Source organism: Eleginops maclovinus, chromosome 4, assembly GCF_036324505.1.
Source record: "Eleginops maclovinus isolate JMC-PN-2008 ecotype Puerto Natales chromosome 4, JC_Emac_rtc_rv5, whole genome shotgun sequence".
Classification (NCBI taxonomy): Eukaryota; Metazoa; Chordata; class Actinopteri; order Perciformes; family Eleginopidae; genus Eleginops; species Eleginops maclovinus.
In genome coordinates, this window is record NC_086352.1 from 31494166 (window position 1) to 31509994 (window position 15829).

The following is a 15829-nucleotide window of genomic DNA, read 5'->3' on the forward strand; positions in this document are numbered from 1 at the left end:
AAATAAGCAAATTATTTGTGATTTGCTATAAAAAATCCTCGAATTATGTATGATATTATCATTTCACCCCTAAATTGAAATCTTTCATGGGGCCCAAGATTTCTGGCGGCGCCCCTGTGTGTGTATAATCCTGGCTGTCCTGACGCACCCTCTCTTGCCCCCGAGCAGCTCATATGACGCGTCTATGCAGATGGCGCGCTGCTTGTTACAGTGAATGCCATCTGTGGAATGCATTGTGCATATAAACGTGCGAGTACTGTTAGGTCCGTGTGAGAATGTTTGTCCGTAATGTACATGCACATCGGCATATGTGGAGCCGTTTTTTCAGTAGCAATGTGCGCTCCTGCGGCGGTGTGTAATGGGTGACATGGAGGGTGGATGAGCAGTGAATTCCAAACACCTTTTCACGCAGTGCATGTTCGTGTATGTAAGTCATGTTTCCAAGCCTCTGTATGTGCTCTACACGCAAAGCAATGTGTGAGGAAACCATGACGAGCAGTCGACCCCAGGGCTTCGTGCAATGTGTGTGTGGGAGACTTTCTTTCTTAATTGCTTTTCTCCTAGAATGCATGTTAAGAAATACCAGCTGACTTGACTGAAGCTTCATCATTCCCTCATCACTGTCTAAATAATACTGTCAACAAAAAAAAATGATGGAACAGTCTGATCAAAGCCCTTACATTGGTGAGTATCAACCTTGCAAGTGTCCTTGAGCAAAACACTGATTCCTCTCAACACCTAAAGGGAGTGTTTCTTGACCCCTGACCTAGCATTGTATTTCTTGTTTTGCTCAATCAAATGTCTGACAAGAACATATTATTACAGGTCAAAACCTTACATTTTAAAGGTCACGTCTGCTGCATCAGGAACAGACATATGAGCTTGTGATATAATGAAATAATGCTTTCATCATTCTTGAGAGAGACATGCTGCTGGCTCCAGATCCATATGGAGACACCTTGGCATTGCTATCGGTCTTGTCTTATAACTCTTGAGTATTCCTATAGTGTTTTTTTCTGAAGATAATAGACATATAAAGTTGAAGTAGACACCAATTGGTTTGTAGACTGCGGTTTTGAAGCTTCAAGTTTGGAAGTAAATGGAAAGGGTTGAGCTAGACACAACACTGATTAAGACAACTTTAGAACTCAAGCCTTAACTTCCATAAACTGAAAATAGACTGAAAGGTTTAAAGATCTGTAACAAAAAATTGACATACATCAATCACAAGTTACCTATGCCTTAATGCAAACCCTGCTTTATCTTCTTTTTCCTGCAAATAAAACCGTTAACTAATAAAAATCATGCTGCATTGAAAAATACTTTGGGGGGGGATTACACTACATATACAAAGTTATATGTTATCCTTATTGAACTGTTGTAATTGCCAAGCAAGCATGGTGCCCAGCGGCTACTATGTTTTCAGCTGACCCTCTCAACATGTGATACTGGACACACACACACACACACACACACACACACACACACACACACACACTAGGGCTGAACGATTTTAAGAAAAAATTGAAATTGCGATTTTTCTGGCAGAGATTGCGATTTCGATTTCTCCACGATTTTTTTTATTTAAACAAGTTTCAGTGTAACAACAAAGTTGAGCAAAAAAAGAAGTCTTATCTTAAAAGTAGTGCAAAATGGCTCAAAGGATTTAGCTTATGAACCTCAACATCAGCAGCAGTTACAGATATTCAACCCGTTTATTCAGAAACCTGTGCTTCTTCAAATAAAGTGGCAAGAGGAAGTGAAATGTAAAGGTAGTTAAACTAAATAATAATAATAATTAAAAAAATACATTTTCCTCATCAACAAAAGATGTCCAACTGGTTCCATTATTTAACATCTAGTCTGTAAACAAAAGATAAGTAAAAAAGAGTGAACACCTTTTTAATGGAACAAAGACATGTCAGGGTAAGGTGCAGAAGAACAACAACAAAAATCAATCTTCCCCTTCATCCCTTCAGAGATTTTTGGCCAAGAAAACCAACATGTCAACCTTTGCTGGCTTCAGACTTGCACGCTGACAAGTGACAATATTGCCACTGGCACTGAACAGTCTCTCTGATGGTGCACTCGTTGCTGGTATGCAAAGGTACTTACGAGCCAACTTGCTAAGCCATGGGAAGTTGACATTGTGCACTCTCCACCAGGCCAGTGGATCTTGCTCTCCATCAATGGTAGGAGTTATGAGGTAGTTGTCCAGTTCTGCTTTAATGATATCCTCCAACTGCACAGTAGAGGAAGCAGGGACCGCCTTGGTCTTGAAAAAGCTGCCCAGTGACCGCTTTCGCTTTGTAGAGGTGGATGGTGGTTCTTCTTCTGCACTCAGGGGCATGGGATGGGTTGTGACACAAGCCCTCTGCTCCTGCAACACACAGTAATAAGAGGCATCAATGTTTTGCTATCAGTTGTGATTAAGACCAACGAGGCATTTTGTCTAAAAGTTTAAAATGTCAGTAGAGTATAGTTCAAAAATTAAAAATTAAAAACACAAATACAACTTTGTTTTATTTTGAAACAACAAAGAAAAAGGAAAGCTTACCTTTTGTGCCACCTGTTCCATTTCCATCTTCACTCTGTCTTTGATGTATGGGACATTCTCTTCACTTATGTAGCTCTTCTTGAATCTTGGATCAAGGAAGGATGTGATGTCCAAGAGCTCCTGTGTCACTGGGTCGCTGTATTTCTCTTCAATGTAGTGGAGAGCTCTTGATTTGATCTCCTTGGTGAGATTCGTGTCCTGGTCAGTTTCAGCAAGCGTTGCTGTTCTGAGGAGATGGAGCACTGGCTTCAGGTATGACACGCTTACGTAGTCCTCACCTGAGAGGGCGTCTGTGAACTCCTGAAGAGGACCGAGGGCATTGTTTACAGATTCAAGGACATCTGTGTCTTGCCAAGTGAGGACCAGGTGCCGGGTCTTCCTGTCTTCAGACAGAACCTGGCACAGTGCCTTGCTCTGCTCCAACACCCTCCCAATCATTTTCTGCCGGGAGCCCCATCGTGTCGGACATTCAGTGACCAGTGACTGTTGAGGTAGGTTCAAGTCTTGCTGTGCCTGTTTTAGTGCCGCCTTCTTCTTCCAGCTGTGAGTGAAGACCACAACCAGCTGCTTGCAAATTCCTGTGGCCCGTTTGATTCTTTGCTCATCTTTGACAGCATTTTCTGGGGGAAAACATTACATGTATTACAGTATGAAAAGCCATAAGGATAGCTCATAACACAGTATTCATAACATACCATTGATTACATCTGTTGTCATGTATTTAGTTCAATGACGTTTTTTTTTAGCAGCACTTCAGGTGGTACTACCACAGTAAGTTATTGCCCATAAATTAATTTGTAATTGGTAATTAATGTACCAGCAATTAATATGCTTCTTAGATATTCCACTAAAAACCAAAAAATCATTTAATCTGTATAGTGGCATCAGCTGATGTTGCACCACCCTGACATGTGCTACTACTAAAACACGCTAGCTGTTTATTGTACCAAAAACACGTTTCCCCCTCGCACCGAAACACACATTACATGGCCTCACTAATCCCTAATCCTTAAAACGTGCACACACATACACACACACACACACACACACACACACACACACACACACACACACACACACACACACACACACACACACACACACACACACACACACACACACACACACAAAGTTTACCGATGAAAGGGTTCATTTTTCTCCCTAGGATAAACAGTATGTTAAAGTAGCATTGTGCTAACAGTTGGTCAGCTAACGACAGCTTGACAACAAACTTCTCGGCGCTTCGTCCCCAGATAATACGAACTCTCACACTTGTAGTAGCCTTGTAAACATACACACTCGCACAAACACACATTCTTGTACTTACCAATTGCAAGATGCAGCCTGTGTCCGAAGCACTGCAGTCTGGTCCATTGGTTAAGTCCCATTGCTTTGACCATATTTGAAGCGTTGTCTGTTGTTGTTATGCACGTCTGGGCCTCTTCTTTTAGACCCCAGTTGGCCAAGCACTCCTTCAGCCCCATGGCCATATTCTCCCCGGTATGGTCAGTGGGGAAGTATGCTGTCTGCAGGCAGCGACTACACAACTCGAAGTTGGCGTTGACGAAATGCACGGTCAAACTCATGTAGGGCTCGGTCGTTCTGCTTGACCACAGATCAGTAGTTGATGCATAAAACTCCGTGTTTTCCAGCTCATTTACAACTTTGGCCTTACATTCTGCGTAGAGCTGTGGGATGGCAACTTGATTGAAGTATGTGCGGGAGGGCAGAACATACCTCTTATCCATTGTGCGTAGCAAACGTTTAAATGCGTCTTTGGTCACGGTGTTTACAGACACCATGTCCTTCGATATGTAAGTCGTTACGGCAGTGGTAATCTCCTTGTGTCTTCGGCTAGTTCTTTCATAAGGCGTCACACTGGCAAACAATGATGTTGTTGTTGGCTGTTTTGCCGAAGTATCGCTGCTGCTTGATGTTTCACAGTTCTTTTTCGCCATGCACTCATCATACAAGTTCAGGTGGTGAATTCTCAAGTGGCGATGTAAATTGGTGGTATTGCCAGCCGATGTAGCCACTTTTACACGACATGTTTGGCACAACACCTGTTTCTGGTGTTCATCAGTGGCCTCAAATCCAAAATACTGCCAAATGACCGAAGTGCTGTTTTTCTTTGCTATTAATTTCGTCGGCTCCGCTTCTGCTCCTGCTTCAGCCATGCTTGAAATTGAATGACGAGCTACACACTGACTTGGGTGGCGAACACGTGATCTGGTCACGCGCAGCCTGCAGCTTTCTGATCGGTAGCTGACACAGAGCCTTGGGCATTCATGTGAAATTATTGACGAAATTATTATTATTGTTCTGCCCTCCATAAGCTTTTGGTAGCTTTGGGTTTTATATGTGGGGAAATACTGCCATCTAGTGGACAGTATTATTTACAAAGTCACGCAGGTTTAGTTTCTTTTTCATTGACGAGTTGACCTCAGTTAGAAGAGCACACGGATTCAGCCACTGCCGAAATTCCTCCTCGAAGAGCTACCTTTTCACGCGTGAGCTTTGGACATTATTAGTCTGTAAGTGTCTATCATTTGTTAGTACATTCAATGCCATGTAAATAATTAGGAATATACGATGAATATTAGTTTCTACATGCTCTATGATAATGTCACTTAGCTATGCTAGCTCTCGTGGTATCATGCTACCTGCTATGTACTGTGATATTATCTTCGTGAAATTTATGTATCCTTTGTTTCTGTTTGTTTTCAGTTTAAAAAAAACGAATGTCCTTTATAAATACTTGCTTGGTGAACAAAGTAAATGGAAGAAAAACCAACACTTCTTGCCTCGCTTGAGTTCATCAACTTTATTTATTAGAGGACAAATTGTTAGCTAGCTGTCTAGTTCTGCAAGCTAGAGAACGCAGCACGAGGACTGCATAATTATTAATATGCACCAAGCAAAAACCGCAGCTTTGACGATCCCAAAATCGCGTTGTCTGAGATCGCGATTTTCGGTCCAAAACGATAGATCGTTCAGCCCTAACACACACACACACACACACACACACACACACACACACACACACACACACACACACACACACACACACACACACAGGGTGACAAAAATACATTACGTGGATACAATTTCAGTTGCAAGAGCACTGAGAGCCCTTTGAGATCCTGTATCATGGAGTGCTCAGAGTTTGGGAAGCCCAGACAGTGCCGAATCACCGCCTCAAACACTGGCATAAAAAGGAGGCCTTGTTTACTGTTTGGCATTCTTACCAGATTATGATCAACAGATACATTTTTGAGATGTTGCCCTGTTCAAAAGGATGTACAGATTTTAATATATATTTATAAGAAGAAAGCTGGGAGATCAATGGTAGGCTGCTACGGTGTATTTCTGATGGATTTTCTTTTACATTGATTCTAGTTCAGTGTCAGGTTGCTGGATCAGAGTAAAGGGGATGTGAAATTAAAATGTACTGTATGATAATGTTAACAAATGGCTTAAAAAGATCCAGAATTCATTGTCCTGCTCAGGAACACTACCCAAGAGTGGGTGCTATCCCCAAACCCTGATCCTAACAACAGCCTTACTTTGGAATATGATTCTTCTTTGCAATAACGTTCTTTCTTGGAGTAAACTTGAAATGCGGAATTGTAAAACTGTTTAAAATTCTGTGTTTGCATCTCTCCAAATTCAACCTTTTTTTTTTAACGAAAAACGCCACTGATTATGTTGACGCATTTAGTTGTATTTTTAACCTGTCTGGTAAACCTATTTAGGGTCTGTAACATCCTGGTTGCTTGATATATTATTCAGCATTGATATTGTAATGTGTGTAGTCATGTGTAATGAACTCAAACATGCTATGCTATAACTTTTTTGCTGGTAAACTTGCTTAGCTCAAACTTCCCGTGACTAAATCAAATATAACAGAAAAGTTAGAGTTGGTTGCAAAAGGAACACATGTCAGCTGTATTCAAACATTTTGGCTACAAAAAGGATGATGTTGACCTAGAAAATGTAACTGAAAGGTCTTCATTTGGTGAAAATGTTTTGTCACATCGCAACATATTTCGTACAGCCCTCGATTCGGCTGAATTTGTGCTAGAGAAAAGTGTTCCGGCTGCTTCGCACCTACACTGAAGACAGACTGGATAGCATTCTGAAAGACCAAATTGTGAAACCTCTCAGCTAGCTAAGATCAGGCCAGAATTGTTTATATAGCACTCTTTTTTTCTATCGTCTTGCCTTTTGCTTAACAACACACATTGTTGATGGCAAACACAGACAGGGAGACAGATCCAGAACAATGCCTTTTAAGTCCCTCTGAACTTTACTTGCTTCGTCACTTTGTGTTTTTTTCCCATAATTTCTGATGTAATGTCAGGACAATCTGGCCTTTCTGCTTTCACTTTCTGTGTTGCTATTTTTAGCAGCAGAAACTGTCCCTTGCCAGCAACGCCCCCCCCCCCCCATTTTTGAGTAAATATGTCCTAGCTGTCTGGAGGCGTGCAGTTCAGCTTTGCCTCGGTCACTGGGGAAAGAGTGTGTATTTGAATTTCAGTTTGTATATTCATGTGTGTGTTAGTCTGTGAGAGAGGTTTAAAGCCTCTGTAATCAAAGCCAGAGAATTTCATGCTTTCCCAGGCCCAGCTGACTCCACTCTGAACCATTACACCAGCACACTCACTGTACAGTATCCTGCGTCTTAATGTGTCCAATGTGCCCTCTACTTGTGGGTTCAAGTGTGCCGGTAAGGAAGTTACAGGCAGTAGGTCGTTCAGGTCTTTTGGTACTAATGGGTCTGTGTCATATTGATTTTTTATCACATTTTCCTTAGCTTTGGGTTTGATGTTGGACCCTTATTTAGTTAACCCCCATGAAAAAGAGATGGAAATGACGAAAAGTATTCACCTTGTACTTCGTCTTCTCTCTTCTCTCAAGGGCACTTCCGAATTGTTGTATTATGCGTAAAAACTTCTGGTTAAAGCATTTTTGCCAATACTTTGCATATTATAGCCAGCTTTATCAACCGTTACTTGCCAAATAAGCAGTTTTGCAGGCGTGAAACAAACTGTTTCGATTACCAATATGTGATTACTTTATGTAAAAAAAAGTATATTTCAGAATTTACAGCAATGTTTGTAGCTGTGAGGAGGTGCTGGCTGTATGACTCACTGTCTCACTGTCAGAACGGTAGACACAGGTCTGCACTACAAGTCTAACCATAATAAATAACTAAATAATTGTTCCAATCTTAATTACGGGACCTATCCATTTGGCTATGGCTAGCTAGATAGCAAACATTCGCTAGCTACTTTGTTAGATGGGTAGGTAAACTAAGCTAGCTTACTAGATAGCTGATGTAAGCTAGCTTGATTTACAGATAGATAGATAGATAGATAGATAGATAGATAGATAGATAGACAGACAGACAGACAGACAGACAGACAGACAGACAGACAGACAGACAGACAGACAGACAGACAGACAGACAGATAGATAGATACAGATACATAGATAGATGGATGCAATACTGCGTGTGCTAAGGGAGAGGAACCAAGACATAAGCGTTCCAACAGGAAGTGGAAAAGGGTCAGGGCTGCATAAAGTAAACACTATTGCTTCTGCCATTTTTGTTATATTTAATTACAGGTCAGAACAAAATACTGCAGGCTCATATTTTGGTGACCAACGATATATGTGATGTTGAAACAGAAAGTTGAGAGCATCACACAGGAAGTTGATATATAAGTTGAGCTGTGTATAAGCAAGAAGAGAATTAGTGTGCAGATTGAGTATGCAGAGAACTCCTGAACCCCTCCTAAAACACCCCCTGCTGTTTAATGTCTTCTGTTCACTTTCAAGTCAGTGCTTTGAACTGTCAAATTGTTTGGTTATTCCCATATGACAGGAAAGCTCAGTTCTCTCCCTGCAACAATATTCTGTGAGTATTAAAAAGATAAAGAGAAGAAAGTAAAGAGAAGGACAAAGATGGAAAACTATATAACGCATTTACGCATTTTCATCAGTTACAAAAACATTTTTTGCCAATATTTCTCTGTCATCAGTAGGTTATGTACCATCTCTACTATGAAATGCTAAAGGCTATCATCTGATGATAAAAAAAAGGTTTGGATTTCTTTTTAACACAACAGATATTTAGCTTCTACTACTATGACTACATGGATCTAGTAGTGTAAAACAGAAAGCAAACATCAAACATAGAAAACACATTTTTACCCAACTCAAAAACAAAATGAAAGAAAGTACTACCTAAGAAGAACTATAAGAGAGCTCCTGATGTGCTAGTTCCTCTTAAGGCTAATTTGAACACTCTGAGACATTAATAGTAGATAATCAGGGATGAATAGGCTTTCATTCTTCACAGTTTAAGCTCCTGTACACTGAATGACAGGCCATTAGGCTCAGCTCTCATAAGACCAGAAAGTATTTAGAAACCTTTGCAGGTTCTTTCAAAGCCATTTGATAATTCTTTTAATTTAAGTGTCATCAAGCAATTGATTGGATTTCTCATCAAAATAAGAAGTGGATTATCCTTAAAGTAGAACACATACATTTCTAGTTGTGGTGGTGTGTTCACTCTCAGTCTAAGTCTTAAACCTATAAATCAAAAGTCATTTCATCATAGGTTATATGACGTAAATGTTCTGTCAAGCAGCAGGTGATCACAATAGACTGAACCAAGAGTGTACTTAATATTTGAATTAAATAGCATACAGGAAGCTATTCTGTTTCCTGTTGCTGCACCACTGGGGTAGGAACTGACCGGCTGTGGAAATGAACCAGGCTGACCATAATAGTGATTGTTCAGCTTCTTCACAGAGTACACTCTTCTAGGTCACAATCTCCAGGATGATGGGTTGCAGTTTCTGGTGAATATTAAACATCCTGGCTTAGGGGCAAAACATTTAAATGCAAATGATTACCAATATATGCCACTTTTGTCTCAAATGTTCTGCTATGTGTTATCAATCTTAGCCTTGAGAGCGTGTGTCAGTTACAGCTGTCATTGGCAAATGTATCCTCCTGTCACCATGGCAATAGCAGTTGGGTTGGAGAGTTGTGTTCTGACAGGATGTGACCTAGCCTTGACCTGCTAATGTCATGGGTCTACGGAGGAGGTCAAAGGGTCAAAGCCGGAATGTTGTGTGTGTGTGTGTGTGTGTGTGTGTGTGTGTGTGTGAAATTATGTTGTAAAATTGTTGAACGACTGGTTTAATCTGACTTTGAATGTCCAATGTTAATGGCAAACATTTATTATAACAATTGTAATATTAAAAGCTATTTTAAAATTCATAAAATGTTCTACAAAAACAGTAGTGTCACTATAGAGCAGAGCAGGGTGAACCTATTGTAAGTGCAGGACACAACCATTTCAAAGAAAATAACTTTAATGAAGGTCTTTAGGCAAAACTGAGCAGGGCATTGAGAGCAAAATGCTGCTTTAATTCTACTCAGAAACTTTTAAGCTGCAGTACTTTTGTTCTCTGCCACTTTCATACTGCATTATTTCCTTCCAGGCTTACCCTATGTTCCTGTCTTCTTTTAGCTTTACATATTTAGCTGGTCTTAGGTTTTAAATGCTCAGTTTGAGATGGTACAAAATCATTAACAGTTACGTTATAACCAGGTTAAATGTCTTTTTCAATATACAACCAAATTGCTAAAACTAGTTAAGAAAGAAGATTTTAACCATTCATCACTTAGTTTTGACTATCAAGAGAATAATGCTACAAAACCATAAACAACGGACCATATCAACATGAAGGCTACCATTTGGTAAGGAAGGATGATGTACTGGAGGAAAGTTGTTATAACATTGTTTGACCATTTACAAATCCTGTTATCAAGATCTGTTCATTTGTTCTGGTTGCGGATAGAGCTCAGCAGGGAGAACGCCTCACATTAATATTTTACATTTGTTTGAGCACAAGGTCTTTACTTGTGGAGAAACCTTTCCTCCCCTTGCCTCTGATCTAAGCAGAAGGCAGACAGGTAAACACACTCACCGTGAGCTCATTTAAAATTGATGTACAGGCTGTAATAACACACAAGTCAACAGCTTAGCCTTGGGAAGCTGTGATACGTTGCAACAGGGTTCAGATTCTCCTTGTATACTGGACATTATACGATTTTCTTATCTTATGTCTAATTCACGTCATTAACAAATACTTTCACTCATATGTGATTTGCTCATCACCAAATTGTTCATTTCCATTATCGATGATAAAATCTATGAGCCTTCTTTCCAATCAAAATCCTTCCAAACCACTTTGTTTTTTAAGTATAATGTTTCATGCTGTAATACATTCCTCCAGCATGCGGTATTTGAGGTTGGCTGCACACAGTTTATCCTGGAATACACTTCAGTGTGAGTAGATGCCATTGTATCAGACCGGTGGCTTGTTTTGGCTATGGTGAATGTCTGCTTCGTTGTCTGGGAAGGCACAATCCCTGACTTGGTTTCAAAGTGCTAGGAGAATCTAGGCCTCATGAATTATTCAGTTTTATCTGCTACTGCTGCAGTCTCTCTGCTGCATCTTCCTGTCATCCTCTCTTTAATCTGTCTCCTCATCACCTCCTCCTTTGTCTCGCCCCGCAAGTCTATCTTTTGTCTCTAGCTTTCTGCTGTCTTCTTATTGTTGCTGTGTCACCTCCGAGATGCTGGTGTCAGGGGAACAAAGGGGCGTTTTCCTGCAGACGTCTGTAACCTTGGCAACAGCAACATTACCTGCTTAAGCATTAATCCTCTATCCTTGTTATGCCACAAGAGACACAAAAGCACAGTCATCCAAGACTCCATTTTCCTCTTCTTCCTTATATCACCATCTGAATCGTTTAAAAAAAATCTTATCTTATCTTTTATCTTTTCTCATGCTGCCTTTGATTCGGTCATGCTATTGGTCAATGAGAGCCAGTGAAGTGTTTCCTGTTCTTAGCATGTTCTTACATGAGATGTAGAACTATTCAATCATTAGGATATTGGAATAAACACTACAATGGCCGTTGGAGAGTAAATAACTCAGTTGAGGCCAATGGTCCATTCACAAGCTACTTGGATGGTGGTAATATAAAAATAGCATGTATGCTACAAAGACGTTTTATTTAGATTTATTATCATAGTGAAATCACGATGTACCACTAGCGCTTTTATTAGCTACTGCTCCAACACATTCTACATGATACGCTAAGGGGTTGAACATCTCTAAGTGGTTGACCAATCATAACAGGCAGTAGGAGAAACAATAAAGACCTTTTGGAGCATTAAAGCATGTCAGCATGTGACAGTAGTGGCACAAAATACAAATATGAACCTGAAAAGTTGTGCATATGTCTTCTTTAAAAGTGAAACATCATTTGTGTATTTCCCCAATATTTGGATCCGCAATTCATCAATGTCCCAGAGCTCAACTGGCTACATTCTGATCCCTAAGCCAAGTGCATATTGACTGAGCCCCTTTATGTTTTCATTAGTAATGAAGTAAGCCTCCCAGGACATAAAAAATGTCTCTCTGGTATGATTTAATAATATAGATTAAACCGTCATTGCATTCATCACTCAAACTAACTGAATAGTTTTCTTATATTCTGAAAGGTAAGTGTACTGTACAAATTGCATGCAAAAGTAGTTCAAAGGTTCTGCTATGTCTTTGCAGTCGTTGGCCTTCATCACATTTGGATCGTGCCTTAGGGGCATGTAAGCATTCCCTTCAACGAAATTGCTCCCACATCCCAAAAAACAGATGTGATTGTCATGGTTACAATGTGTCTAATGTTTATGGGTTAAAGCAATCAAAGTTGTGTATATGAGCAATTTGTAGGTTTTTAGTCTGGTTCTGTAATATCGTACGGCACTGCGACAACTTTTTCTATTGGATGATTAATGTTAATTACAGACTGTACAGGAAGTGGACGTCCTCACACTGACATCACCCATTGGTTTGTGGACAACGGTTTTGAAGCCTTGAGTTTGACATATTGGCTTTATATTGGAATATTGGATTCGCTCTAAATTTCATTAACAAAACAAACATCTTGCTGCATTGACAAAGACTTAAAACTATAAAGATTAAGAACATAAACCCTTTAGGGATTTCTTTCTTTTTTCTGATGTAACAAATCAAGTGAGAGTCATTTTCTCGTTGACTTCTATACAATTGACTTAGTTTTGCAACTAGTGTAGTTGCCACCTCCTGGCTATTAGAAAAAAATGCTGGTTGAATGTGCCATAAATGCACAGTGAGGTTACAGCTTGATGTTAACAAAAAGGCATACCAATGTGTTTGTGTGTGTGTGTGTCTTTGTGTCGACATTCAAAAAGTTGTCCCCCTAGTTTTTAAGAAGATATCATATGACAAGTTTAAAGGTTTGTCTAATCGTAAGCCGTCTCAGGATATCTAGCCTAGAAAAGCATTTGACCTTTCCTTCATCACCTCGTGTGACATATAAATGAAGACCAGAATCATAACCACACACACACACACACACACACACACACACATAAGCATGCATACCCATGCTGTATATATTTGTCAGGTCTATTGGAGATATTTGGGGGTGTGGTCTTCACTGGCGTTCACTTTTGCAGTTTTGCTTGCATTGCACAGCCAATGAGGACAGAGCAGCTGACGAATCCCTCTGCAAGATCATAGATAATAGTTGCCATGGAGATGCACTGGTGGGAAGGCCACAGATGCCCCAGGCAGAGAGAGAGAGGGAGCATGTTATCATTAGAGAGCAGACTGTTTAAAGAGGCTCATTGAGATTCCCTGGAAAAGCAACAGTACACCAAAGCAGTGTTTGCAACTGTCAATAAGAGGGTATTTGTAACCACTCTTGAATAATATCATGGTGGTCCCTGGGCAGCCCTGTCCCTAAAGGGAAACATGTGAGATGGTTATTGTAAATAATTGTTTTTAATGCATTTTAATTGTCGAGATTTAAAGAACAGCATTTAACTGTGGATAAAAAAATTGAAAACAGAAATGCAAGAAAATGTCTGTTGGCTGCTCAACAGACATTTTCTATGGACTGTAATATAAGATTGGACTTATAAATGATATAACTTGTATAATATTAATAATCAAAATGATGTTTGTGTATTTGCATGTGTTTGTGTGTGCGTGTTGGTTGGTTTTTTCTATACCCACTCTCTGTATTGATACCTCTTCCGGTTTTGACAGTGAAGTTACTGTGGTGTGTGTGTGTGTGTGTGTGTGTGTGTGTGTGTGTGTGTGTGTGTGTGTGTGTGTGTGTGTGTGTGTGTGTGTGTGTGTGTGTGTGTGTGTGTGTGTGTGTGTGTGTGTGTGTGTGTGTGTGTGTGTGTGTGTACCTCATTCTCTCTCTTGCAGTGAAGTTCAGACATTCATTTCCGTAGCTGCAGACAATTTGACATTAGGAACAAACATTTGGGTTCGCACCGTAGCAACAGGCCAAGATGTGCGCTGTCATGGAAACCGTAACAAACCTGCTAGTGAAGACGCTTGCTAGGTGACGCGGAAGAATAATGACTTTGCCATTCACTTGGCAGACTTAAATACAGTGTTTTTTCTAAATATCCTGTGTGTTATGTTAGGTAGCCTACGTCCCTATCTGCACCAGTGTTATACGAAATGGAAATGTGATGTCACAAACAGCAAGTCAGCCATCTTTGATGACTCGTTGTCTAACCATTACAGCACTACCAGTAACCCGTTACATTTAAATGTATTAACACGTTTTATAGGCACTGTTGCATTGGTAAGCAAATAAAGAAAGGACCATCTGATAACTTTTAATTTGTTTCCAGCCCAAAATGAACAGGCAAGAGATGCCAAATGCGTTGGGTGGTGGCCATTTGCTGACTGCTCATTGTAAAAATGAATCCCTGAACTACACTTTTACAAAACCACTGATAAAGGAATGAGATTTCAAACCTGGAATATGTTAGTATATATAAATAAACAGGTAAATTAATTATGCATTATAAGCCATTGTTATCATTAATTTAGCATAACATTAGCTTTTGACCTTTGTCCAGATAATTGTTCCGATGTCATTGAGCAATAGATGTAAAGGCCCTGTATACCCACTATTAAGCAATGAGCTCCAAAGATTTACCATTTTTAAATTGCTGGCAGGTGTAGGCACTAACTCCAAACAGAAGAGAGGCGCCGACAAGTTAAGATTCTTTGACCAATCTCCCTTTTTTTGCTAATGTCGATGAGGACATTTATATTTGGTACGTACTTATTTCAGCTGTAAAACAGCACACATATGAAAGGTGAGAGCTGATAGATATTTGTGGATCCTGCCGTTGCTATGGACGCTATTCTTTAAAGATGGCAGTGCCGCCCCAGAATGCAACAGTTCCCTTCTCTATTGATATTCTACATAGCACTTCACTTAGTTTGAATAGAGTCAACGCTAAACTTACTTATATGACAAAAGTAGCTTACTGGCTAGTACAATTGATGCATAAGCACAAGTTTTGCAATGGCTAGGTACCATATATATGAGATACAAAATCATACATTATACTACATCTGTGAAACTACAGGACTAGTGTGTTATTTAGTACCTTGTTTGGGTGGGTCCCTCTTACAAAGACATACATAGACACACATGTATTTTCACTGGGAGCTCTGTAGCCAGGAAGCACATCAAAAGCAGGAAAGAGAGAGTGAATGAGGGGGACAGGAAGGAACAAGTCATCTTTCCCTGGAGGGAGTCCCTCCTTCTCTCTGCAGAGAGGACGGGCATAAAGGCTTTATAGGGGTTGATCTCAGAATACTGGTACACTTTATAAATCAGAACCAAAAACATATATTTTTGTTTTGCTTTGACACAAAGTCCTATAGTTGTTTGTCTTGAACTGATATTCACATCCATTTCCTGCTGGAAGCAAATGTTTTTCTGTCTCTTGTTTGGTGTACAGAGAGGATTTAAAACACGTTTCACTGCAAACACATGCCTTCTGCCTCTGGAAACTACACAAAATCAAGATGAGAAATAATTGTCTTTTAAATTCTCAAATGTGTAATAAGAAAATGCTGATGAGTGCAGCTTCAAGTAATTTATTTTACATACTTTTAGCTAACAGTATAACTATTATTTGAATTTGGTGATCTAAAACCAAGGTTTTACCACTTTAACCTGTGTTTTGCTTTGAGATGTACAGTAAACTGCACACGCTTTTGAATACAACCCATTTTTTATGTGATAATAACACAGTACATACTGTTAAAGCGCAGAGGAATTTTAAAAGCCTCCCAACTCTGTGGTAGTCTCCTA

The 15829-nt window shown here is 39.8% G+C and overlaps 2 protein-coding genes across 3 annotated transcripts in view; one reads left to right on the forward strand and one right to left on the reverse strand.

Annotated features, from left to right (window-relative positions):
* The window catches only part of mtss1lb (MTSS I-BAR domain containing 2b), a 72755-nt gene that overhangs the window by 31558 nt on the left and 25368 nt on the right, over positions 1-15829 (forward strand). The window lies entirely within an intron of this gene.
* On the reverse strand, positions 1498-3191 carry LOC134863284 (E3 SUMO-protein ligase ZBED1-like). The gene is made up of 2 exons (XM_063881725.1): positions 2558-3191; positions 1498-2380 (listed from the first exon to the last, which is right to left on the reverse strand). The coding sequence occupies exons 1-2, from the start codon at positions 2993-2995 to the stop codon at positions 1976-1978; spliced, it is 843 nt and encodes a 280-aa protein (XP_063737795.1). The 5' UTR covers positions 2996-3191; the 3' UTR covers positions 1498-1975.